We start from the raw sequence: 27,000 nt of genomic DNA on the forward strand, positions 1-27,000 counted from the left end.
CGGCCGCAACGAGATATCATGTAAGTTATTTATTGTCATGTAGTTATTTATCATGTAGTATATTTATAAAGATGTTGTACCAGAATGGTCCACAGCCTGCATGTGGGCTGACCATCAATACATTTTTTGTGGTATCCCTTTCATGGCTTGTTCAAGCTTCGCATATTGCCCGAAATGTATATGAATATGTACATATATGTATGTCTATCGAATGTATCTTGGAGTAGATGGTGCCAATATTCCAATCACGAGGCATCGTTTCGTTATTCCATACCTTAATAATAATTTGGTCAATTTCGTGTTATAGTGCTGCAAATACATTCTTGATCCGTTCAGCTACTATTACGTCGGTGTCGCGTGTCTTGCTATTCCTGAGCCGACTGATTGCCTTTCGGATTTCTTCAATAGTAGCATGACATAATTTGCTTGTGGAGCCTCTAGTTGGTCGTTGAACTGATCGTTTAATGATTTTTTTCAAAATATACACAGGCTCGTTGAGTATTTACCCATTTCAAGGTTGCCTATGTGTTATCAAATTGTTCTGCACTGATACCATTGAAATGGAAAAAGTCAACTAATTTTTTCGGCATTCAAGAATTCATAAACTAGGCACATATCTCACATACATTTGTCTTGTTCAATGCTTGCCGAGGGCAGACAAAACGATCACAACTAGTTCTGTACTAAAGGTAATCTTGTTGCTCATTCCGACTTCGGTATAGGGGAAATTTCACATTGGCTTCAAGTAATTACTAACAATATTGCTGCATGATCGTTAAATCATTATCGATAAGAACAAGAAACAAATTTTAATCTACCTATCATTTATACTGGAATTCTGGTGCTTGTTGAATCTGTCATTTGAATTTAGCTAAATGTAGAAGACCTTTCACAACAACAGAGAACTGCACCAACGCCTATAAACACATCGCACGACCCCGGATCAACGAAGCAAAGCTGCGCTTGTGTATGTATTTTTTTTATTCTGCGTACAAAAGCCAACGCGAGAGGAGTGTTGTTTGTGCGCTAGCAACTAGTTGTGAAGTTTCGATTTGAAAAGAAAAAGTTTGTGGTAAAAATGCTGATTTGAAGTCTTTGAATTGGCCTTGTGTGTGAGTAATAGTTGGTGTAATATTGTGAAACTAGTTAAATGTTTTACTCATACGTGATGTGTTTGTAAATAGCCATTGGGTGTGAGGCAAACTAAAGAGGTATTGTGAAATGTAGTGGTTATTTTTAATGAATGATTTTTCTTGCTAGTATGGAAAAAACATCAATTGTGAAATACGTTGCTCGTTTGTGTAGAAAGGATCTAGTATCCCTTAACAAAGTGACAAAGGAGACGAACGTGTGAGAAAGAAACAAGAAGCATTAATGATTCCTTTGCGCGAAAGGGGTGGCTTCAGCCGTTTGTCGAATGGAGTAGGTCATTGTTTCGCACGACCTCTTTTTTATTTCTGTTCAAGTTTGAAAGATAATAGGAACAAGGGAGAACAAGGATATGAAGGATTTTCCGCGTCCTCGCCAGTGTGTACGCGTGTATGAGTGTGTGTAACGTTGAGCAATGTTTGATTCATGCCATTCCAATACAGTCCGCTTGTTTCTAGTGATGCAAATGGTTCATTTCTTAAAAGAAAGAAAAACACAACTAGAAATGCTTAAACTTAGTGCATAAATTGCAAACTGGTGCTCAATGTGAATGTAACGGCGTACAGGTAAAAGAAAACTAAAGGTTGAGTGAGTGAAAGCAATGAAAACTTGCGGTAGCGGTGGCCAGCGCTTTGATGCTTAAGTTCCGTTGGATGACCTGTTTCGTACCGTTGCCATAGTGACAGGGTGCATGCATCCATAGCCTAGGCTGATATTGTGGAAGGCAACCGGATCTACGTACGATTTAGAATAATGCTTTTCATAAAGGTTTTTCCGCAGTAGTGCGTTCGTTCGTTTCTGTGAAAGGCAACTAAATTGCCTTTGGAGTGAAGTAGGAAAAGCAGTTTTGCAAAGCTTCTAATACTTATGGGTTATGTGAAAATAGTGAAGTAAAAGTATTAGCAATACGTAGAAATATGCGACATAATTGAAACATTTCTCTACTATTGGTCAAGTGTGGTTTGTTGCGATAAAACCCTATAAGACGAGCCAATCCTGTCTCTCCTGGTTGCAAGAATTGGAATACACAGAAGATAAGATAAGGGTGACATGTTGTTGCAGTTTTTCCCCTATGTTTCCTCTCCATTTGAGGTATTGGTACTATCAGCCGCAAGAGTACTGCCACCGTCGTCATTCCATTATCTAAAGGTGGTTGCGCCATTCGTCATTGCAAAGCGCGAATTAAAGGAAACGAAGAAGACATCCGCGACCTTTTCCATAAACTGCTGTGTGTTGTGAAATTCAGGAATTCCGGGACAGCTATCAATCGATACTTGTAGATTGTCACGTTTCTCATGGTGTTAAAGTACGGAATTGCACGTTTGCAAGAATTGCTTTATTCTCGCCTACTTAAACCGGCAGTCATTATTCTCTGTGGAAATCGTATTGCATTTTTTTTTTTTGCTTACTCACTCCTTTTCTTTCTGGTTTCTTCTACATCAGCCTTATCGCCGGTCAATATTCGGGAATCATTCATCGCAACGAGAGACAATGACAACCGGCTTCAGCTAAAACCCACGACGTTCGCGTGTTTTGTCCATCGTAAGGTTCTTTTTTTCGTCACAATTCCACTCCAAGGAAGAAGTAATAGTGGTCGTGCATTTGGTTTAAACGTAACCCGTCGTTGCCAAGGAAAACAATGTGTTTACTATAGTGTGTGACGTGTGCCTCCCTGTCTGTGATAACGCGCTGTTGTTCATCAATGTAGCGAAGGCGAAGCGCTCGGCAAGTTGTGTGTCTCCTTCGTTAGTTACGATTAGATTGTTCGGTTTCGGTGTGCGTATTTGCAATCGCGAAAATGTGTACATGAAGTGTTTGTCAATGTGCCCGGACCGTTGCTATATAGGCTCGTGTGACGTGTGATAAATGTGTAAAATTACGTAGCAGAACTGTTATTTTTAATTTCCGCAAAATGAAGCATCAGAATCAGTCATGCTCATTTGCTCTGCTACGGAGTAGCTAATCGTTTGCCGATCACAAGTTCCATCTGCAAGTCGGAAGGAATCCTGCTGGGTGTTTGTACATAGCAGCGCGGTGCCCGAATCGTTCCTGATTTTGTGTAAAAAAATTATATAGTTTTTTAAGTGTTGATAATAGTTTTAAATATCCCTATACTTAAGTAAGTGTTGTTGCAAACCCCTAACACTAAGTGCGTTATTCTACCACGCGAGATATCATCTGTTTCAAGTGTTCTACATAGTGAAGCTTGTTGTTTTACTACTGCCGGCATTGTCTACGGCTTTGGTGCGCCTCACCAGTCCTCGCACGTTGCAGATAATGAATACACTAGATACGAGTACGGGTAATGCCTCACCGTCGGCTTCGGTAGTGCATATCAATGATTTACTACCCCGCTTGAACAAGCCCGACGAACAGGTGGACGGTTCGGTCGGTTTTGTGCCTCTGATTGGAAGTGTGGTTACCGATGGTGCCGCAGTCGTTACTGGCGGTGCTACAGTGCCAAATTCGGCACCCGTGCCAGTTCATGCTTCTCCGGGCGCTGGTTCAACCGCAGGGCCGGATGTCAGCGCTAACGTGGCCATACTGAATCGTCTACTTTCCGCCCAAATGGGTTCGGGTGGAAATGGGATCGAACTAGGACGGAATAGTGGTGGTAGTGGTACATCCAGCAATAGTAGCAGTACAAATTCCAGCTACAAAAAGTGTCCCTATCATCGCCACTGTTCGAGCCATCCTTACCATCTGCATCGGCATTTGCAACATCAGCAGCAGCAGCAGGCTCCCGGAAGTTCGTTTTTAGCTGGATCGAATCGATACAGAAACGACGGTAGTGCGGCGAGTAGCAGCAACGGTGCACCATCCGCTTCCTACCCGTTACGGGATGCCATCTCGGCGAACGTTACGCCGCCACCGTTAAATGCTGTTATTCTAGTCGACCGGTACCTGTTGATGGAACCGGTCGAAGGAAACAATCTGTATCGATGCTACGACATTAAATCGCACGAAGAGCTTGTGTGCAAGGTATGTAAAGTGCGCGTTACCTGTTATCCCAATATTGGGCATAGTATACCACGCTTATTTTCTACCTGAAACGTTATTAATTTCCCTTAAAAAATATATTTACCTGTGGATGTAACATTGTTCAACAAATTATCTATGACGACTGTTAAATTGGTCATTAAAAACGAACACACTAGAATATTGTAACAAGCAGTTAAATGGTTTTCGTGTTAATAGCATTTTAATTGAACATCATTTGGCGCAGTTTTTAGTCGCATAAAATGAATAAAATTTTAAACGGCCGTACAACGATTGCTGAGAAATTGCAACGATTGCTATTGGGGAAGTTGAAATAAAAATAAACACAATCATAATGATACGTGCTTGTTTGTAGCACAACGATGAATCACTTGTTGTTACGTAGTATTCTACTGCGTCACTTTGGTGTAAATGCGTACGCCGTCAAGCTTATCTATTTGTATTTCTAATTTTGGAAAGTGGCCCGATAAGAGCAATGGCTTGAACACAACAGCAAAAAAGGATAGAAAATGTGGTATCAATAAGCTCAGGTTGTTTTATTTTAAAAGAGCATCATACTTACATAATGACATTCAATTGCAGATTGCAAATAATCCGTGCTCTAACCTGCTAACGGCGCACTTTCGTTTGGATGGACACCAACACGTCAACTCGCTGCACAAAGTCATACAGGGCAATAATCAAACATATTTGCTGTACAGCCCTTCGGAGGTTAGTATTAGAACACCTGTGTGGAGATTGATTTTCTTCAGCTAAGCATTTTTTGTTTGTTTTACCTTTTCGATTCAACAGGGCGATCTACATTCGTATGTGCGAGTGCGCAAACGACTGCGTGAACCGGAAGCGCGGCGATTGTGTCGGCAAATGTGCGAAGTAGTCAAAAGCTGTCATGAGCAAGGCATTGTCTTGCGTGATCTCAAGTTGCGGAAGTTTGTATTTGCGGACCGTGAAAGGTAAGTAAACGTATGCAACAAAACGCCATAAGTTTAGAGTTGTTGGTAGAGGCAGGCTTTCCTGGACTTCGAATTTCATAAATGGAGCGAACGGGTTATCTACCCAACATAAACTTCTTAAAAAAGCTAAGAGAATTAACTCGAAAAGAACATATTTAAGCAACTGTGGATGCAACAGGTTGGCACTCTGCTACTAACGAGCAAGATTTTTTCGTTCGCCGCGTAGGTGGAACGTTAAGATGGATCTGGTTTCCACTTTTGGAAATCCAAAAATTCTCAACCAGTTTGTAGCTACAGCCTTGCACTATGATGTCAGCCATGAGCCACAAAGTGTGAAAGTATCGACACAGCGAATAATGCGTTCTTGATCGTCGATTGTGCATTATACCTGGCAGTTGCTGAATGAATCAGTGGCAAGCGGCAATTATACATATGAGTCTTTGTTTGAGTTTGAATAAACGGTGCACAGTCGAATAGTTACATTTGATACACGTGGCATTCAGTAAGCATATCATAGCCGCAACGTGGTGTTTGTGCTCCGAAACTGATTCATTGTTGTAGTAAATTTTACAGTTTCCCTCAATACAACGAGTCATTGAACAGACGGAACGGAGAAGGTTACAAACAGTTACACGTACACGAGCATGTTTACATTGTGAGTAAAGATTTTTCTCCAGCATACAGTGAAGAAAGGGAAAATAGCCGCACAGAATGTTTTCAAATGTGAATGAAAACAGTTCTCACGTTAGCGAAACAAGCGGGCGTTGAAATTCATTAGTAAAACCGCAGAGATGAGATTACACTTATCAGAGAGAACACATTTTATCTGAAGCTAGTTGTTTGGTTTGTGGTTGGAACGAAATTCGCCCTCTTGCTAGTTTGTACATTCGTAACCGAATCACAAATTTTCTACATCGACGAAATCGAATGCGCGGGAGCATAATTGTAGCTCATGTAGCTTATGCTTCGTCTACCGTTTGGTGAAGGTTATGGGAGATTTTAAGAAATGATGCAAAACTGTATGTCCCATTCACCGGAACTTCCTGTAGCCTAAATGTGTGTCAATCACGCGCACGGTTGCCGTAGACCGTGAATCGGATCATAATTGCTGGGTAACAAAACACTGTGGCCTTTTGAGTCGAATTCAATGCGCGAGTGAAGTCCGAGATTGAGCAGCAACTATGCTACTGTTTTTTTTATTTTATTGTTGCTGCTGGGGAGTGTTTGTTCAACAATGCAATAGTGGTGGTCTGTAGATGAGGTTAGCTAATAAAATTAGTGTCTACTTATTAGAGAGCTTATGGGTGGACGACAACCTAACCACCAGTCTCGGGGGTCTCCGGACGTATTCGCACCGATGTACAGAGGTTGTACAATATTAAAATGTGTTATGGGTTTTCTACATTTTGAAATCCGTCTCGTTGGAAAATTTTCAAAGCATTATTACAAACCGATAAGACTTGCCAGATGGAGTGCGTTGTTCCTTATAAACACTTATTCTACTTCTTACTTTCAATAATTTTTCATAGTTGTACAGACTTTCCTATTTCCTATTAATATAATTTTCTTGTATTAAAAAAATACCAGTGCTAGATATCTAAATTCTGTCTAGGACCACTTACATTCAACCACAACGATTATCACACATCGGATGATAATTGTACATGATAGCGACACGCGACACGGACGATCGTTTTGCTGTTTTCAAAATAGAAGATTCTCCCTTGGACCAGCGAAGAGAACTGAAGCAGATCGCTTTGTCGGGTTTCGGCTTTAGACCAATTAAAAAGTTAGGGCTGGACGTATTAAAAAGCACAAGGGTGAGCAAACCTTCGTCACCATTCCAGTTCAGTGAGCAAAAGCGTGTTTAATGTAAGAATCAAGAATCGGGAAAAGCAAATTCGCATAAAATTTGCCACTGCCACGTGTTGCATATCTGTTAGAGTAGATGTACGCAATTACTATAGTGCGCGTGTCGGAAAGGATGAGGGCGCTGCATTTTAAGAAAACCGTAGAGGGGACCGAATTCTTTACTTTTACCTCGTAGCCGGAACCGGTTAATCAAGCCAGTATCTGGGTGTTTGAGCACGCGTCATTCTTAGTAAAACCATTAGCCATGCGTACTGAACCGATATTCTTTTCTTCACTAGACCGTGAAAGGTCATCATCATTGTGCTCGCGTGGCTCATGTAGCATGCGTGTTTGGACAATATGCAAGCACCTGGTGGAGCAAAGAAACATATTCGTCTTTGATGATGAAGTCCCTGCAGCATTATGATTTTGATTTTCGCGAAAGGGTTCCATATTCTGAAGCATGTTTCAATTGTACCATTGTACCTTTATTTCAGCAAAGACTTGATTTGTTCTGATGAGAGAGTTGATGCCGAGTTCAGCGCTCGCCATTGCTTACCACCGGTTGGCAAATTGTAGACCTCCGCCGATACCACTTTGGTGGGTAGTAAAGTGGAACAACGGAACCTTGAAAACTATGGTTCAATGAGTAGCCTTTACACGGACAGACTGGCCACAGATGAGAGCACGTCATGTTTGTTCATTCTCTCCCGCACAGTAGGTCCTCGTTGTGCTGTCTTCTTCGCTCCGGTTTTTTTTTACCACGGTGACGCTGGTGCAGCAGTCCAGGTGGGACCGTGTCTTGGGTGCGGCATGCTAGCGACGGACATACGGGTTTTTTACTCTTGTTTTTTTTTCGCTACTCATTTTTCTCACCCAACGCAACACAGTATGCTTACTGGGTAGTTCGATGCTGGGGTTTTCGGTGCTTGCCCGCGAATGTGCATTGCCTTTGGCCATATGCTCTATGACCTCAATATACGACCACAATATAAGCATTGCAGTGAAACACACCATCATAATTGGAGAGGAAGAGGTAAATGTGCAAAGGGATGGAAAATCTAGAGGAAATAGAGTCGCAATCGTAATGGAAATCATGTTCCAAGGCAAATCGTAGTGGTAGAGAAGCATAACGCGAGCGCAAGCGCGGTGTCCGAAAATTGGAAGCACGTGGTTCTTAGTCATGCTGTCATGCAAGCATGGCTTATCGATAACAAATTGGGCGCAATTCGTACACTTTCGGATGCTGCTACAGCTTCTGAATGATCTTGTACACAAGAGAACAGTGGTTAACTGTACTGTATAGAAATTTGGAATAACTGTCATAAATACATTACAAAATAATCTAAGAATATAAAAATGTTTAAGAACAAAAGGCATTTGTCATAAAGCTGTAATTGAAAAAGCATAAAAACGATATTAATTTAGCGATCGTTTTAGTGAGCGAGAAGACGGATCTGTAATGAATGGGGCAGAACAGAGACAAAAATAACCGGTTAAAGCAGGCTAGCACGTGTTGCAACGTGACATTGGATGCGTGGTGTAGCGGTTTCGCCGTCGCGCACGATCGTCAAAGTTATCGCAATGCCAATAGAGGAGACCCCACCGAGCAAATGGGCAGTCTCTCCGCTGCTTGCCTAGCAGCTCGACAGCAGCTCCAACGCACTAACACACAAGCAAAACCAATGCTGTTGGTGTGTAATGCCGCGGTGCGAAAACGTACAACCGCTTCGGATGTGTGACCACTACCCATGCTGTAAAACAAAACGGCGTTGTACAGTGTTTGAGTGCGCCGCCGGTGTGTTGGAGTATTGCGAGGTCAATTGCATTGCTTGCGTTGGGTGGTACAGTAAATGGAGGCTGGTGCTAGATCGACGATTGGGTGGCATTCAACATAATCTTCTCACCTAACACCGAATACCGCCCTGCTTATACGCCGAGCATGTAGTTGTGTTTGTTTCGGCTGTACGATTGCCTCGTACGATCGAACGCATCAGAGACGTACAGCAGGGTTGGCAGATGAAGGATTGAGCAAGGAAGCACGCCGGTGTACGAAATCAATGGAAAAAAGAGACAGAGAGTGGGACGCAATCGCGACACGAAGGTAAACCGACATCTCGCAATTCTTTCAAATAATGGAAGTTGATCTTTACCGTTGAAACATGCGAAACACACCGACAAGTCTGGCGCTCAAATGTTGGAGTTGTAGGCGAGATGGTGATGTCGCGACACTCTATACAACATCTGCTACCACTTTTTAGGTACGTGGAGGCCAAAACTGCATCCTATAACCTAACAATGATGCGTTGGATTTTTGGAGTGAAGACAACATAACCATACCGCTGAGACCTTACAGAGAGAATGTAAAAGGTTAATAGGTAAACATTGTGAAGTTTGCGACCAACATACTTCACTCTTTTGGTGTTTCTACTCCGGTGTTAATGCGGGTGGCGCTACTGATTGTGCTACCGAACATTTGTGTTTCGTGCTGGCTGTTGCACAACATCCAGAACAACTCCGGTGCGCCGCCGTCGATAACTGACCTTCGTTGGTGCGGTTGTATTGATGGCGGCTGTGCCGTGAACAGAAAGAGTGTGCGGTGCCTAGGAGTAAAGGCAGGTATGCGGCCAAAGTGTACTAATTAGTACCCTTGAATAAATTAGGCTTAACAACCGTACACTACGGTGCTCAGAGCAATGACAACACGAAGTAGATGGTCGATATCATGAAAAGGGTGGAACAAGGGGTACCGTGGCAGCTTAGAAGGACAACCCCTGTCGGTATGATGCAATTTTGATGGATTTAAACAACAAATGATTTTCCCATGGAAAAGTCGTTCGGTGTTTATTTACATACACACACACACTGGCAGCTTACCTTCCACTAATGTTGTTAGCACCTGTCTAAGTATATTGTCATTTGGTTATAGGTTAAAGAATTTAATCAATGTTGCACAAAAAACTATCAAATGTATAAATTGTTTAAACATTTAAAATTGAAATATGGAACTCTTTTAACAATACATGTGAAAAGACTATTGAAATGAAAAATAAATAATCATCAATAGCATGATCACCACCCATCATTCTGATCTCTAAAACAATGAGGAGGAGTTCTTGTTGCAATGATTACTACCAATCGTTAAGTAAAGCTTACGTACGCAGTCGATAAAACGAAATTTATCGAATACGTATTGCCAAGGTGATTATAATTCCATCTTCTGTATAACACGTCGGCAATTGTTGCAATATATCGACCGCAACTTAACTTCATCAGTATCATCTTCCACATAAGCGTTTGCTAACAGAATAAGAAACAACAAGACAAGACGGTGGTGGGTAATATCATCTTCCGCTGGAGACCGATTTTATGACCGACGGAACACTGTTGGAGCTATACGGTTTTTCCGTTTGAAGGTCTCGATCGAGCTACAACGGGGTAGGAGGTATTTGCAGTGTGACAACGGACGGTGTACATTTGACCGAGATCAAGACCACAGAAAAGGCCTTTCGTCTGGTATTTGTCCACACCATCTTTCTGGTTTTTAGCGGTGGGGCGAATATTGAAGTAGAAGTTGCAATTGGTTAAGTCTACCAACCGCTCTCTGCACACCGATACCTTCGAGACATTGAAGAAGAACGATTGAAGACAACAATTGCAATCGTAGACGAAAAACAGTTAGCAGGCAGGGAGAAGCCACGGGCACTGAGAAGGTGAGAGCTGTTTGACCATGACCAAGATTTTGTTCAGACCGCCAAAAGTCGATCCGCGGCCAGTGGAGTGTGTATGCCCCTCGTCCAAGTCGTGGACGCGATCTGCATCTAATGCTTTTGTATTCGTCATTGTGGGAGATGTATCATTTTTCATTTTCTCAAACAGAAGATCAAGCCAAAACCTTGAGTACGGTTCGGTGTTGTGTATGGCGATGTCGGTTTGGAGGAAAACGGTACATATTGCAACAACCAAGCACAATTGGATTGGCATTGGAGCTACCTCATCATTATCCCTTCTTATCCGTTAGCAAATTCTAAACTTCAAGCTAAATGAAGTTTTGTGTAGCGTTTATGTTTAATACCATATGAACAATATTTGGTATAGTTTTGTTGTGGTATTTATATCTTAATTGTCATATGTTTTTTTTTAAAATGATGGGTTCATTATTCAACCTATGCTGTTATACAGTTATGCTCAACTTTGTTTCGCTGCTGCTTAAAAAGCCAACTTTTCGTAGTGCGTATAGCGCCATTGTATGTCTCCTCGAGAAGTATTATTTATTAGATTAACAGCAATTAGTTCCTACTCATTACCTCATCTACTAAGTGAATATAGTCAAGTCATATGAATCGCTTGCAGAGAACGAAGGTGGTCACTGGGAAAGAGAGCTGTGAGCGGGCTCAAAACACGATCGCGAAAGGGCAGTGTCGATTCCAAATTGAATTAAAGTGAGAGAAAAAGTGCGGTGAAATAAAGTAAAATTAGATAAGCTTAATTCAATAAGCATAAATTTAATAAGGGGAACACATACTCCCCAACATAGGCCACCAATGTGTCAGCACATTTGTATGTGTGTGTTGATACGTATGTAATCTATCTGTGTGACAAACACTGTTGTCAGTGGTTTCTCAATCTCAACGTTAATTGAATCGCAATTTGACCTATCGAGCATAATTAACTTCTAACTTTATGCGTCTAGCTGCACTTATTCGATTAGAGGCGCTAACGTAAGACTACAAAATGGTAACACATACAATATACCATTTTGTTTTAGTAGTGTGTAATAGTCTATTTCATGTAAATTTTTAGAATATGTTGACAAGACCGAAAAGTGGTAGCAATTGTCAGAAGAGAATTAAAGACCAGAACGGTATCAACCATCAGTAAAAGAAGAAGTGTTGGGCAATCACTCGAAATTGCAAGTCGCAAAAAGTAGTGTGAACCAAATTTTCAAAATTAAAAGATAATTTAAAAAGTAATAATAAGTTTTGTAATACTTTTGGAATATACTGTACGCAGTGTTTATTGTCATTAAAGAAATCCCATTTGATTGCTGCAGTTTGATCAGCTGTAAATTGGTTTAGGTTTTTGTACGGTATGGTAAACGAGCTATCATTCCCAAACAGTACTATTTGGGGGTACAAATGCAATTAGAGTACGTACCGAAAATAATCTGTTCACACGATCATGAATCTTTGCGTCACCAAACATTGTGTGGTGTGCATGGTTATTTCTTTAATTCCCTTCTTAGACGTTCTTGAAATTTATCAGCATTTGTAGGAGAGTCAGTTATGGCTGTACAGCGTGCTGTAACATATTCTCCTTTGATCAACTAAATGTAGATAGCTAACGCAATAGCATGTTTGAACGAAACATGTTTTTCGATTTTTTTATCTATTTTGGAAACAGAGACACAGAAATACAGAAGCGATAGGAGAAAGTACGTACATTCGCGTTCGTATCTTAACGTGATAGACTAACAATGATTATACGCACACATCCATTTTGTATTAAAGCGGCAAGAATCTGTGGGAAAAAATTGGGATGTTATAATGGTTACATTGAAGCAATAAAATCACCCACATATCAGTATGTGTTTGCATTGTCTTTAACATAGAAAAAAAACAGTTGTCCTTTTTCATCCATTTACGACTGATCGTTCGAATAACCAGACCGAATAATGGTAGCAAAGAAAGCCCAAAACCGTTGCAGATGTTCAGTGCTACAGCGCAGTAACTACGGCAGGATGATCGGTTAAGTTTTTATAACACATACTGTTTGTTGCACTGTTTTACAACGGCGTGCTGCCTTAATGCACCCGAAGAGTCCTGCAAAGAAGAACTACAAGTCTTGTGCTTGGTGCAGCATTGCACTTGGTTTCCAATATGTTCCCACTGTAGAATTCTATGCGTTACACGTCGGAAAGAAGCAAAATATAAAGGTGGTATGCATTATCGACCCACATACACGCTTCCCTTACGATAGTTCTTTGATGCATGATGCACATTGGATAGTTGAGTGTATAAATATGGGAACAATTTTCATTCGATTTTTCTCCTCTTTCGTATCTGTGTTGCAAACGTTTCTTACCTGAGGTACGTGAGTTTCGAGGTCAGGGATAGCCTCTAGCACGGTCGTTTTATCTTTTCTATTTGAAGAAGGAACGGTTGCCGTATGAAAGATCAAGGATTATTACGGTTACCCAAAGGAACTACCCAGAAATAGAAAGGGCATTGTTACCCTCCCGGACCGCCGTTTGTTATTTGCAGCGATACTCCTGTGGGCTTGCTTTGAACGTTTGATTCCCGACCGGCTCTCCATATGTTGCATGGTACGATCACATGCCTGGAAGGTTGGAAATGTTGCGGGAGGAATGCATTAGGGTTCCTTTTTCCCTGTTTATGTGCGTTAGTCGCTAGATTCCACTTTTGGATTCCAGTACACGGATAACTAAATGATCCACTGGAGCACCGAGCGTATAGTGAAATCTAGACAAAGCCAAAATGCGGGTGACAAAGGCTCATATGCGATACGTGTACTCGCAGCATAGTTTGGCCTGCTGTTGTTTGATCGAGTTTCATAGAGCCACAGAGGAGGTCTACCTAGGATGTGTGAGGATCCTTCTGGTCTACCTGCGACCTGCGTTGGTGTGAACGCAAAAGGGACTATTTTGAGAAGATTTTATCCCAACACAAATGATGTTTTAAAAATCAGACGGATAGGATGGGAACTGGGCACGTCCTTTTTAGAATTGCATTCAATTGGTTCATGTTGGACAGATGCATGTTGGGATCGATGCTGTGGAATTGTTTGTGAAGTTCATATAGGAAGCTTATTGTCGAAGTAGGAAGTTCGAAGTAGGAAGCAGAGTCATAAAGAGGTAAAGCAGATCAATTGATTACTTTGAGCTTCTGAACTGACCTAATAAAAACGAAATCTGAAAGTTGATAAAACGTTGCATTCTATTGGATTGTATATATATTCCTGATAAAAATAACACTAACGAAACAGACTTTTACATAATTCATGTACGTCTACTCTCTTAATAATCTTTATGCCTATACAAATGTAATGATTCGTAATGTATACCTTGAGTTAGTTGGCTCACCAGATGCATTATTGCAAAAAAGAGCGGTGAAATTGCGTAACTATTCGTGTACATACGATCACTCACTTTTCTTCCAGTTGCACTTGCATTTCACCACTGCTTAGTAAAAGTGTAGTTTTCACCTGGCCAAACAGGGCGTGCTGCGACTTGAAAATGGGTCTGTGCGTTATACATTCACTTCCCTGTTGTCGTGTAGCGCATGGAAGGCGCGCCGTTGAACGGGAAATAATTCAAAGTGCGTTTCAAGTTATGTGCTGCCGTCGTTTGAAATATGTAACGCACTACGATTGGGAATAGAGTGATTCGTTATGTTTTTCCCTCTCGTTTTCTCTTTCTCTCGTTTCGTTCGCTTTTCTTCGCTTCGTACATATCGCACGATCGTACGTTTGGTTGGTGTGGGTTTTCCTGTATGTTCACCTAACCGCTAGTGTGCGATCGCCTTAGGCTGATCTATTGCTTAACAAACGCAATTGATTATTAAACGTATTACCGTCAGAGACACACATAGTCAAGGTGGCATTCCTCCCATGCCCGGTAGACTTCTTCCTAGACGCTCGGACATTGTTGGTATAAGCGAAAAATCACAAGATCGTAAACTTTGGAAACGATTTACCGATCACCGTTATACTTTACTGATAACGAATATCTATTTAATTTATATTTATTGTATCCATTGTATCTTGAACAGCCTTATGTGTGACGAACGTGCCTTATAAATGGAGTCGCATTCAACAAGAGAAAGAACACAATTCTGTCTTTAGGAGGACTCTCTTCCATACGTTAAATCCAGTTTCTCTAAACTAGAGGACCATGTTTCGCGAATGTATGTTACTGTAGTTACATGAAGTGATTGTGTAACAGCTCTATTCAATGAAAAGCAATCACAACCAGGAACTGAGAACTTGCCCACAAAAACAAAAATCAACCTCTCTTGCTGAATACCTTCCCGATTTCACATTGACGAGAAAAGGTCGATCGCTTGGGTCGCAGAGGAGAAAACATTCAGAAGAAAAAAAAACCCGGAGATAGTACCTGCCTGTTGGTGGTGGTCGGCCATAGCATGCCGTAACTTTCTCAGGTTTTCCCTGTGTATATAAAGTTTGCTTCGAGCTATTAATTTGCTACGGTGCGAGGTGCTTCCTCATCCCATTCCTCTCGACAACAACAATTTTTCGCAATTGCATATTTTCGTTTTACGTACAACCTTTGGTAGGATTTTCTTCGTTACCTTATGATCTTCATTCTTCGCTATCGTGTTTGCTGGAACTCTGTGGAAATAGAGTTACTCCGGGCTACAGACGCGCGCTGTAACGGTACGGAAGCGAAATCACAACGAGGAATGTCTGAATGGCCATTAGTGTATGGCGGATGGAGGCATGAAGTTGAAGGCAGGAAAATTTAGATAATGAACAGGAAATCAATGGGTTCCGGGATACGTAACATGTTTTCAAATGGTTTTGTAGTTGAAATCCAATAGGAACAGGAAATGAATATATGTGAGACTCTGTTACCCATTGAGATAAAGAACGTGCTGGAAACGATGACAAACGCAGATTGATTGGGATCTACTTGACGCTTTTCGCGTTTGTAATCACGTCTCATACATATTTGTTTTAATGAAGAAAAGCAAACACACAACCGATCAAGGGATACGAAACAGTTTTATCACATTGTCGTAAGTATTGGTATTGAAGCAAGAAGCTTGCTAAAAGATACCTCCAAACAGTGGCAAATCACACCTCACGATCAGCAGCTCTAGCGCCAATGGCCATAAATAGCTGAAACATTCTCCCATGTCAAACTGCGTCGCGACGTGGCCCAAGCCGCCAACACCTACATATATTTATATATATATATTTCCACTCGGTACTTGGACTGTCTGTCAATAACCTTTTGCCGACTTCAGCAGGCGTGTTCGTTGCAAAAATGGCATCGTGCTCGCAATGACCACGATCATGGTTTAATGCACGACCGAGACACGCAGCTCTCGATGTCGTCCACCATTCAATTTCATTATGCCATGAGTGAGCGTAATGTTTGCTGCAGTTATATTCGATACTTTCCTGTGTCCATTTCCTTTTGGAAATAAAATTTAGAAGTTTAGATGTTGGGTTTTCCGACATAAGGGGATACTATTATTTTCTTGTACATTAAGTAATATTCCTTTAGTTCCATTTTATCGTTTCATATTCGATAAAATACAACAAATGTGAAAAATATTATTGTTTTTTAAATACCGTCGGTACATTCAAACTTGCTAAAAATATATACAAATTTGTCCGAAAATTTGTTTTAACGTATGCCTCGGATGTCCTATCATTGATCGATATTACAAAAGCAGAACACATTTAGTAATATCATATACCTGCGACTGGTTCGCATCTCATCTGTCACTGCGCGCGGTAGTACTATTTTTATTCAAATGTACACATACTTATGTTGCACCATCCATTGCTGAGACAGGAGAGCGTGTTTGAACTTGAGAGCTTGTGAGGTTATTTCGCTAAGCCCCGACTCAACGCTGAGATGATCGCAGCGTGATAGCCCGGCTTTAGATCCACAGCGCAAACACTCCCAAACGTGGCGATAGGTGTACCATACACGCAATATGCTGTACCCGTAGTATAAAGTGTACAGAGTTGGCATTTGCTCGTGTTGCTCGTGTTGGAATTTAATGTTATTCGAACACATTTAGCAATATTTAACGGATTGCAACGAATACTACTGCTTCGTAGTAATGTATCCCCCTTTACCGGAGCGTCATTCAAAAGACACGCGTTGGCAATAGCTTCGTATCACCAACACACACGTCGTGGATTGTACCAAAGCTGTCTATTTAAAGTAATCGCAGCGGAACCGAGTTCGCATTCGGTAGACTTTCTTTCGCGTATTCTCGTTCTAGGTTAGCGTATTGATTGCAACACACTTTACGCGTCTACACGGGTTCTAAGCTGGCGAAATGATCGGCATCAAATCATCACCTCCTCCAGGTCTCTCGCCCTCGTGTACTCTGGCCGGACGAAGCAAATATAAATCACAACTTGAAAAAAAGGTCCACAACACGGTGTTATAGGACAGCGGGGCTTGTTCGTACTTCTTAGATAGATAGTTACTCGCATACACTCAGCAGCAGCGAACGTGTATGGCTCGTGTTCTTTCAGTTGGACCTTTTTCACGTGCGCATTGCATTAGCATGATGCAATGCTAATATACGTTACTGCACTCCACCACGTCGTACCACGTACACAGACACCGACTGCCGATGACGCACTCAGAAACGGACTCAGAGAGACGTCGCGGTCGAACCATGTGGAGAGTAGCGCGCGCAGTTGGTGGTGTAGAATTGCGTTATTCGAATTTGGCTGAATGGTACGCCGCGCGAAGTAGCACGCGGATTTGGGAGTCTCGATTTGTGTATGCTTTGGCGTAAAATGTTTGTGTGTCCCTTTGCAATCCCCTTTGTGCACTCCCGTTCATGCGGGGTTTCGAAACTTATGAACTGAATCTTAGAAACCACCACCGTTTTCCCCCGGGGGTTAGCAAAAGAGCAGTCCCATTCGGCGCACACATGAGAGATCAACATGATTGGTCGGAGGTGTGTCTGTTGACATTTTTTTTTTCGTTTGTCCGTTCATTTTAACCCGTCCCCAAACGTATTGGCTATTGTGCATTTTTGCCTAAGGGTTACTTGTCTTCACCCCTGGTTGTTGTTGTGTGGATGTCTTACAGAGACTTTGATTCCAAAGGAATTCTTTCGTCTCTTTTTCACCCTTGGTTCGTGCCGATTCATGTGCTACAATTAATTAAAAGCGCAAGAATATCATAGATAATTACCGAAAAATCCATGAAAATTTTATTACTATGAAAAAAAACGAACAGATATATTGCTTTGTGTTACTTTGAAGGAGTTGTAAAATCGTTACATTTTCACCATATTACACCACTCGCTTGTGGGTGTTGTGAAATTATAAGAACAAATGATTTCATTCTGCTCAAACATACACAGTATGATATGCAGTCGCTAGCTAGCGACCATGAAAGCTATTGTGTGCATTGCATGAACAGCGGGTATTATGTTTCAAACTCTTTGAAACTAGTAGATTAAAATATTTCCTAAAGGAAGGATCTAAAGTCCCGCATAAATCGGTTCCTATACCTATAACCGGCGTGTGCTTGCGCGGTGGTGTAATGCAAGTTGTAGTATGTGAGTAATGGTTTATTTGATTCATTTCACGATGTTGCGAAACGTGTGGCGCACTGTTTTGCACTGCGCGGCTATCCCTGCGCTCCTTGACGCTCGATCGAACAGCTCACACACCGGTATGTGGTGTTTGTGGAGATTTACGAAACATTCGGATTCAACCTTTCAGGCAAGCAGGATGAAGCGAAAACCCCGATCATATACAAAACTCGATCGCGCGCTTGACTGTCGTGCTGCTCGCAACAACGATTGACGACAGCGTTTCGGATTTTACAACATACAACGCCCAACGCTAAATCTGTCGCATGGTTGTTGGTGCCATTGCTTGCCTGGTGTGGCTATAGTTCGCGATTTATAATCATCCCGCGTTTGTCGCAGGAAAGCAAAAACGGGACGCACACGGGGTTTTTGTGCTTTTGTTGCGATTGCTTAAATTTTGCATCATTATTATTATTATATTGCGCGAGAAATGGTTGGACCGAGGTATGGGGCTGTGTGTGCGGTTTTGTTTGTTGATAAAATGTTGGCCCATCGTGTTGCTTTCCCTTTTTCATATTTTCCCATTGCACCATCTCGCAAAGGAAGCGTAAGTGTCACGTAAAGGTGCAAAATAAACGAAAATGTTAACCGGTGGCGAACAACTTTATTTTAACAATGAGGGTGAAAATTGTTTCTATCCTAAATATTGTTGCGGCCATATTTTGGAGACGCAGACACAAACAAATGCATATGCAAAATAAAAGTGCATTGATATAGTGTCACTGCATATAAAAAAATGTTTTGAGGAAGGTGCATTCTGCTTATTTTTCTTAGGTTTAAAATAATGATCAATGTTTATACCTAATATTGAACAGATGTTTTTTTTACTTGTTATTTAAAGAAGTTTTAATTGGTTCTATATTTTGTATAATTTTATATTTTATTTTTTACGTTTCGATTTTCTATCAATTCGCTTGTTCGATATTTTAAATGCTGTTCAAATATATGCATGACCTTTTTTTTAAGGAAGCGTGCACTCGGTTGCATTATAGTGACCTTTATTTTTTTTTTTCAAGGGAAAATTTGGAAGGAAGATTCGTTCGGAGTGGGTGAGGAAGGGTTGATCGCGGGTGATAAAGCGTAAAGGTGACGATGCGTGACGCACCATGCGAAGAAACCGTGCATTATAGAAACCGCGATGAAACCGTTCGGTGCACCGAGTGGAAGCTCATTTACATGACAACAATCCGGTGTTTCACCTTCGGCCAAACCAGCGCGGCCGGCAATGGGCACCGGATATATCTGGCCGGTTCGGTTTGCCGCGGCCCAGTGTTGGTTCTGCGCAAGTAACAGCCGAAGAAGGAAGGGGCTGTGCATTTACAGTCAAAAAAGAGCGAAAAAGACGATTAGTGTGTGGAGAATTGGAAAACAGAGAGAAACGATAGATTTTTTTATGGTTGTGGTCATGAAAATTTCAGTGTGAAACCAAACCGCCTGGAGGACACACTACCACTACGCGTAGCCAGTGGTCCATCGGGCATTAGATGACGAAATTGATGATCGTCCGCTTGTTCAGGGGCAAACGTGCTCCATTCAGTGTTGACGAAAAGAGAAACAACAAAATGCTATAACAAAAAAAAACCCACTCATGTGAGAATCTATCACTGTGTGCTGTGCGTCTTCTAAAGACATCATTTGCAATGTAAAATATTTGCCGAAGTTATCAATTCCGATAAACGATGCGTTAGTTAATATTTGAAACATTGACTTGTCTTTTTCGCAACGGAAGCAATTTTTGTAGGGAAAGTGTTAAATGCGACAAACAGCCGACACCCAAAAATTCCGGCCACAAAGTGCAACCCATGCCGTATACACGTTGCGCCACCCTTCCCAAAGCACGTGATCATGTGATATTCCACAGACACGCGCGCGCTGGTGGGGTGGTGTAATGGAGAAACATCATGCCCCCTTCAACCCTGAGGGCCAAGGTAACGGTCGTGAAATTGTTATTTACACAATGCGCGAGTAGCGAGGGTTTTTGCAATCGTGTGCAAGGATATTGTGGTAGACAAATGTTTGTAGGTAGAATATTTAAGCTTTGCATAGTTTATGCTGCTTAAGAACGATGAGAGCACAACACGAATGCATAAGGTCAATTAAATAATCTTGTACATACTTTCATAGATACGTTTTGTCAATGGGCCAAGAAGAATCTTCCATGTAAAAATTAAATAATTGCTATTTGCTATTTTCCTTTTGGGAGGTCCACTTGAAGTCAATTAAGAATAATTACTGTAGTTCGATTTTATATCAATGGAAGTTATTTACAAAAAACTAAAAAGCAATATATCATCAACACACTGGAATCGCTCGTCTAAATGATCTACCTTTTTTTGCAGGACGCAATTAAAACTGGAATCGCTGGAAGATGCCGTCGTACTCGATGATCCGGCCGAGGATCTGCTGCAGGACAAACGGGGCTGTCCCGCCTACGTGTCGCCGGAAATCCTGCGTGTCAATACGACATACTCGGGCAAGGCAGCCGACATGTGGTCGCTAGGCGTTATACTCTACACGATGCTGGTTGGAAGGTAGGCGCCACACCAATACACCACTCATACATTACGGAAGTGGCTAATTGCCAAAATAGAAGTAGGAACGGTTGTAATTCGGGTCGGCGGTCGGTCTCTGCAAAAGAACCCATTATACTCACTCATTATGTTTGATCAATGCCGGTATGCTTAACTTGGTTTTGATTTAATTTGATCGCGCTCAGGTTCGATGATCGATCGGAATTGAACGTGTGAAAATATTCTGCCTCTAATAGACCACGCAGATACTGATCAATGTTTGTGCAAACGACGTACATTGGCGAGTAGCAACATCATTGCATTGTGGTTTTGTTTTGGCATTATTAAGAGATTGCTCCAGCGACGCTAATCACTCTTCCTGATAATGGAACTCTTGATAGTGCATAACGCTAACGCTAACGGCGCAGCAAATGAATGCCGTTCCATGTTGGTATCAACACGATTATTCGTGCACATCTGTGACTGTGCTGTACGAAACAAGAGTAATGGTAACTTATCGAAGATAACCAATATTTGTCGTTGTTCCGTGTCATCAGCATATTGCATTCCTGGTTTTCACCCACCCTGCTCTGGATGCATTTTGTACGAAAACCATTGTAGCGTGGTGGAGGCATTCAAACGTTTCATAGCGCATGACGATGATCTCCGACTCGAACGCCTGCCTTAACCTGCCCGAACATGATTGTACGAACGCGTTTGTGCCGCTGATGACTCCCGACGGAATTATGTCAGTCGTTGACTTTCGAAACGATCGTTTCCGTGCTTTTCATTATCATCGACTTTACAGTTTATTGCCGCGACGGTGTGTGATGGGCAAGCGTTGGAATCACGTCGAAACATGCTTGCGTTACTGTTACTCAACGAACGCGCGACACGATATGTGTGTCGATCCGAGTATACGATAGAATGGTTGCCACTGCAGAATTTGAATGCTGCTGCCAAATACTGGGGAAATTCGAATTCTTGAACTCTTTGAATTTTTTGGTATTTCCCTGTCGTACATCTCATGCGTGAGGGAGATTTTACACATAGGTTCGTGATGTACGTCACGATGATATCTGCTGACATCAGACCACGTTGAGACCGAGCATAATTTGACTATTTAGTGAAGATTATTTACGGCAAAAGATTTCTTTTGTCTGTCGTTAGTCATTCTTTAATGCTTCAAACGGGTAAACAGGAATGAAGAAGCTAGTATGAGTCATTCAACTAGCTGTTGTGTTTGGGTGACGCATTTCTTTCATGATTATCTGTGCACACGGCTATGTTTTAGTGAGAGTAAATAAATATTCTTACTTATGTTTTTTTTCTTTCTATTGTTTAGCGCTGAAGTGCTACAAACAAAAATGCTTACTGAATTGTGTTCAAAGCATTTTATCGTTAAGATTATGTTGGTTGTACAAGATTATGACGTATTGTGGCACAGTACTGAGTAGCATTTGTTGTGCGTAAAATACAGCACTAATCGCGAAAGGTAAGGAAGTATCAAAAGCAAAAGAAACACATGTATTTTTTGCCACGCTTGGAACAAGGAAGAATAAGGAACAGCTCAACTGCCCAAAGGGCAATAGCCGACGCCAAACGTAGTAAAGACGAAGGATGCGCAAAGAAAATAAAACAAAACACGCAACGGTCAAGCGGCCATATTTTCTAGCAAAAGCTGTTCAACAAAAGCAAAAGCGAAACTATCAGCGAGAAGCGTGTGGACGTGAAGAATCGAACCAAACCAAAAAAACAAAAACGTATAAGCCTTTAGCTGGGAAAGGATATGGACTAACAACAACAGCAGCAGCAGACAACCAGAGGCAGCAGGATATGACCAAAAACGGAGTAAAGAATAGCTGCGCGGCAGGTGCACACGCGACCACATTTTGTTTTTGGCTTTAATTTGCGTGCTCGTATACATATTCACACATACCGGTCCTCGTTCCTGATATGCCGGACATCCTATTCTTTTCATTTGTGCCTTTTGTTGTATTCAGGGGACCGGATTAAGCTGCATTAGAAAAAAACCAGTTTGCGAACCGTGCACGAAGATTCGCGATACAAAGCGTTGCATCTGCACCGGACTGATGATTGTAGAGCTGCATTAAAAAAGGAAGAAACTCTGAATTGAATAACTTCGTTGTACCATGTACACATCACGGAAGAAGTGTAAAGGCCACTAGCATGCCCACGCAATTATACAAGCAAATGAACTTTAATGTTAAGTTAGTAAATTAAGATTTTGGTGATCGCACAATTTGATACGAAATACGTATTTCAAAATATCACATTTCCTTCGATAAAGAATGCAAGCATGTTCGTCCGTATCGTCAAGTTCAAAGTTAATCACATGATCAAACATGATGGAGTGATGTCATTGAATATGACAATATTTCGTTTACGATCGATCGTGATCGTATCACAGCTGTCATCGTATGACCCTGAAACAAACGTGGGGCAAGCTGTACAAAGAAACACATTTGAAAAGCAATACGGTCAAATAGTCACTGATAAACTGTAGCTAAGGACGCGATCGTGAAACCAGTTTTATCTTCAACGTGCGTCACTTAATCAAAATAGTTCAATCAGGCATGTTTAGCCTGCAAGAATACTTTCCGAGATGCTAGAACACTAAATATTTTCGATTTTATACATTTAAAAATAGTTTAACTTGCCATTTCGCGATAAAAAACGCAGTTCGTTTTATCCGCAAGGCACACATGTTTACTAACGACAATGAAAATATGTAGTTTTAAATCCCAGAAAAACGCATCCCAATCATGCGTGTCCCTGCCAAGCAGTTATGCAGTTAGCAGATAAGCATCTGTGCTTTGGTGTATGCTCTGCGCTTGCACTGTTCACATGTCAAGCGAAGGAGGTCCGGGGTTCGAGAAACCTGGCAGGAAATATATGAAATGAAATGCACTGATCGAAGAGAAACCGTAAAAAACAAGCAGATGTATTTCTTTTCTTCGATTCGGCAGTGTATGTGTATTTTTTTCTCCAAATTTCCTATTACACTTTCTGAACTATCCTCTGGCCATGCTGCAGCATGGGCGATAGTAGGTAGCTGCGCACCGCCACCACACCATAAAACGAAGGAAAGGATATTAAACATCAACGTTTTTAGGTTGTGTTGCCTGTTGTGCCTGATGATGGCGTCCGGGTATATGCCCTATGGGTTCTTTGCTGGCATGCACTTGGAAGGACAGACAGGACACGACTGCCAAAGGTAGAAGGACGAAGAGGGCAACATAATGATGAAACACATGTTGCTTGCCAGTTTCCTGTCGTTGCCAAAGGATATGTGTAGCCGGCTGTTTTGTGTATTATCCTCGTCGTTCGCACCGTTACACCGCGTACTACGAGACGAATGTAAGGATGTTGAAGAGCGAAGAACTAAGAGGAAGAAGAAAAAAAGCTTGTAAGGAGGAAACTGGCGGGTGGACTTTTCATAGTCATCGAGAGCAAAAGCATTTGGAGTCGCGAAGAGCGTATCTTGCTTCTGTTGCTTGAGCAGAAGATGATTCTTCGCTATGATACAGGTTCCCGGCACCGCTACTGTCAAAAGGAATAGGTTCCCGAGGGCTTAAAAAAGACACAGATGCACGATCAACTTCCAGGTCCAGGTCCTTTCCTTATCCCATTTTGAAACTGATGCATTATTTTTTTTTTGCTTTTTCTTTCGCTTGTCGCTTGGACGCTTTGCACGGATGACGTTAAGATGGATGGAGAGAAAATTATGCTTTTCTCTGATTGCCACTTCTTGCGTTCTCTGTCTTTCTGGATCGCTGTTCATCTGGTGGAGGTTGTGCGATGTAAAGCCGATTCCATTTAGAATCCTGCAATTATGTTAGTCCACCTGCCGTCTGTTTGATTTAATTTTTCTTACGAATTTACAATTTTTACCACGAAACAAAAAAAAATCGCTCGCGTGCTAACCGGTTTGATGCAAGTGGTTGATAGATTCACATTTTTAATTTAACCGATAGAAAAATAGAATTAAATATATTTTGGAAAACGGCTTCTATTTACTAGATATGTAAAGTATAACTTTATCATCCTTTTTTTGTTTCATTTTAGGTATCCGTTTAACGATTCTGAGCATGCATCGCTGTTTGCAAAAATTAGCCGCGGACAGTTCACTGTGCCGGAGTGCCTTTCATCGAAGGCCCGCTGTATGATACGTGCCCTACTCCGGAGAGATCCGGAAGAACGTATTGCCTCGGAGGATGTGCTGTATCATCCATGGTTGCTGCACGACGATAGCAAAGATCATGCTTACGGCTTACATACGGGCAGCCGTACCAGCAGTAATGGTACCGCTGTCGATGATCACTGTGTGCCGGAATGGTACGACCCATCGGATGAGAACGACATCGGCAGATCATCCTCCCGTCTGCATTACTCCACTAGTGGAGATGCTTTCGATAACTAGGGAACGGTGAGAAGGCAGTGGTAGAGAGATCAGTTCTTCCTATATATTAAAGCACAATGTGTTGCTAACTATTACCAGCCTGGATCAAAACACGGAAAATGCTCCAGGATTCACGGATTATGCTGTGATTGTTTGATTTGTAAGAGGCAACAGAAGAAGTATGATCAGTGTATCATTATCTCACGGAAGTAAAGCGAACAGACATGCACAGTTTTGCTAAATGCGATTAATTGCATATAAACAGCAAGTAGTGCACGCCCAATAATATGTAAGAAGTCCGGCAACACTTTTAAGCAAATACCCAAAACAAGCTAAGAAACTGCTCTAGCACTGGCATGCGACTTATGTTGTGGTAAGCAAAAGGAAACGTGCGCTTTATAGAAGAAAAACACACTCAAAAAACACAGAGAAAAAAAAACCATTGCCGTTTTGAGTGAATCGAACTCGTATCAGAGAAATTGCTGGACTAAACTTACTATGTAAAAATAGCTCCACAGCAATCGATTCCGCTTGACGATGTTCGTACAAATTACAACTAGTAAGTAACTTCTCCTTTTTTTAAACTTAATTCCGGTTCGCCCGAGGGCTGAAGAAGTTACGATGTATGGAATTATTTATACCAACAATCTGCGTAAGTGTGATCAACGTCCATTATTTCGCACATGTCGATCCGGAAACAAGCGAATCGTGATGGCAACTATTATTGCGTTTTCATCTAAAAGCGAATGTTAATTTATTTAAAAAAAACTTTACTTTGCTCCTGTTTTAATGTGTCGCACTAGTGCAATTAATGAAAAGGGTACGCATACTGGGTACACCGTCGCGCCAGCTTGTTATAACGTTAGGTTTTTTTTTCTCTTTTAGGATTTTTATTTGGCAGATATTATTTAACGACTGCTTCCGCCAACATTATATTGATAAAAAATAATGGCAAAGCGGCTTTAATACAGAACATTTTTATCAAAGCATTTGGTTTTTTTTTATTTTTCACTCAAATTAAATAGTTTGGATTAAAGAATTGAAAACATGCAAAGCGGACGCAAAATTTTACTTAGAGCCAGATATTAAAGTAGCATTTTTTTGTTCTTCACATTTCACCTACTCCATACGCCTGAAGGGATGGTTAGTGGTGTATTCAGTGTGTACAGTAAACCAACAAGCTACAGTAGCATATCGGAAATTCATACAATCTGTTATTTTATCATATTCAATCAATGTATTCTTTTAACAAACGGTAGGATATTTTTTTACAGAGAAAATGCAAAGAAACCATGGAGTAAAGCGAAGAGAGATATATTCTGTAGATGTATAACGTTGGTATTCTTAGCTATTACGATGAAAGAGATTTTGCAATTATAAAAACTACTACAAATCTTCCAAACGAAGGAAAAACATTTTTTTTCTGCCACTATACCTATAAATAATGACATATCTTCCCAACAAATATCTGTTAGTGTAGCTGTAGGCCACTTTATTCAGATAAATACCTTCCATCCATGCAATCAGCGTAAGGCGCGAAACGTTTTGGATCATAAAAAGTTAAAAAAAAAACAACTATGTTATCTTAATTTTCCTACGAATTTGGCCAATTCTGATGTTCATGTTTGTTGTTTGAAAATTATTTTTTAAACTACTAAAACAATGAACAACGATGTACAGTAAAACGTATGGAAGCAATACAGGAATTCCGAAATATGCCCCAAGAAGGATGTATGTGTAGTTTAGCAATAAATGAAATTTGTTAAAAATAA

General features: G+C 41.2%; 1 protein-coding gene across 3 annotated transcripts; it reads left to right on the forward strand.

The window, feature by feature from the left end:
* The first annotated feature begins 998 nt into the window (after positions 1–998).
* On the forward strand, positions 999–27,000 carry LOC125765252 (tribbles homolog 2). 3 transcript variants are annotated; one of them, XM_049430181.1, is made up of 6 exons: positions 999–2,455; positions 2,593–4,131; positions 4,732–4,860; positions 4,942–5,102; positions 20,635–20,826; positions 24,895–27,000. In XM_049430181.1, exons 2-6 carry the CDS (start codon positions 3,427–3,429, stop codon positions 25,247–25,249), a joined length of 1,542 nt encoding a protein of 513 aa, XP_049286138.1. In that variant the 5' UTR covers positions 999–2,455; positions 2,593–3,426; the 3' UTR covers positions 25,250–27,000. The 3 variants fall into 3 exon arrangements, with proteins under 3 accessions (XP_049286138.1, XP_049286137.1, XP_049286139.1); XM_049430180.1 differs by having other exon boundaries at positions 999–1,211; XM_049430182.1 differs by having other exon boundaries at positions 999–1,112.

Source organism: Anopheles funestus, chromosome 2RL (assembly GCF_943734845.2).
Source record: "Anopheles funestus chromosome 2RL, idAnoFuneDA-416_04, whole genome shotgun sequence".
In the NCBI taxonomy this organism is placed as follows: domain Eukaryota; kingdom Metazoa; phylum Arthropoda; class Insecta; order Diptera; family Culicidae; genus Anopheles; species Anopheles funestus.

Excerpts from the sequence above, each read along its gene's own strand:
- LOC125765252 (XM_049430181.1), top strand. The coding sequence starts at position 3,427 with ATGAATACACTAGATACGAGTACGGGTAATGCCTCACCGTCGGCTTCG. Across the intron at positions 4,132-4,731 it reads ACGAAGAGCTTGTGTGCAAG|ATTGCAAATAATCCGTGCTC; the intron begins GTATGTAAAGTG and ends ATTCAATTGCAG. Across the intron at positions 4,861-4,941 it reads TGCTGTACAGCCCTTCGGAG|GGCGATCTACATTCGTATGT; the intron begins GTTAGTATTAGA and ends TCGATTCAACAG.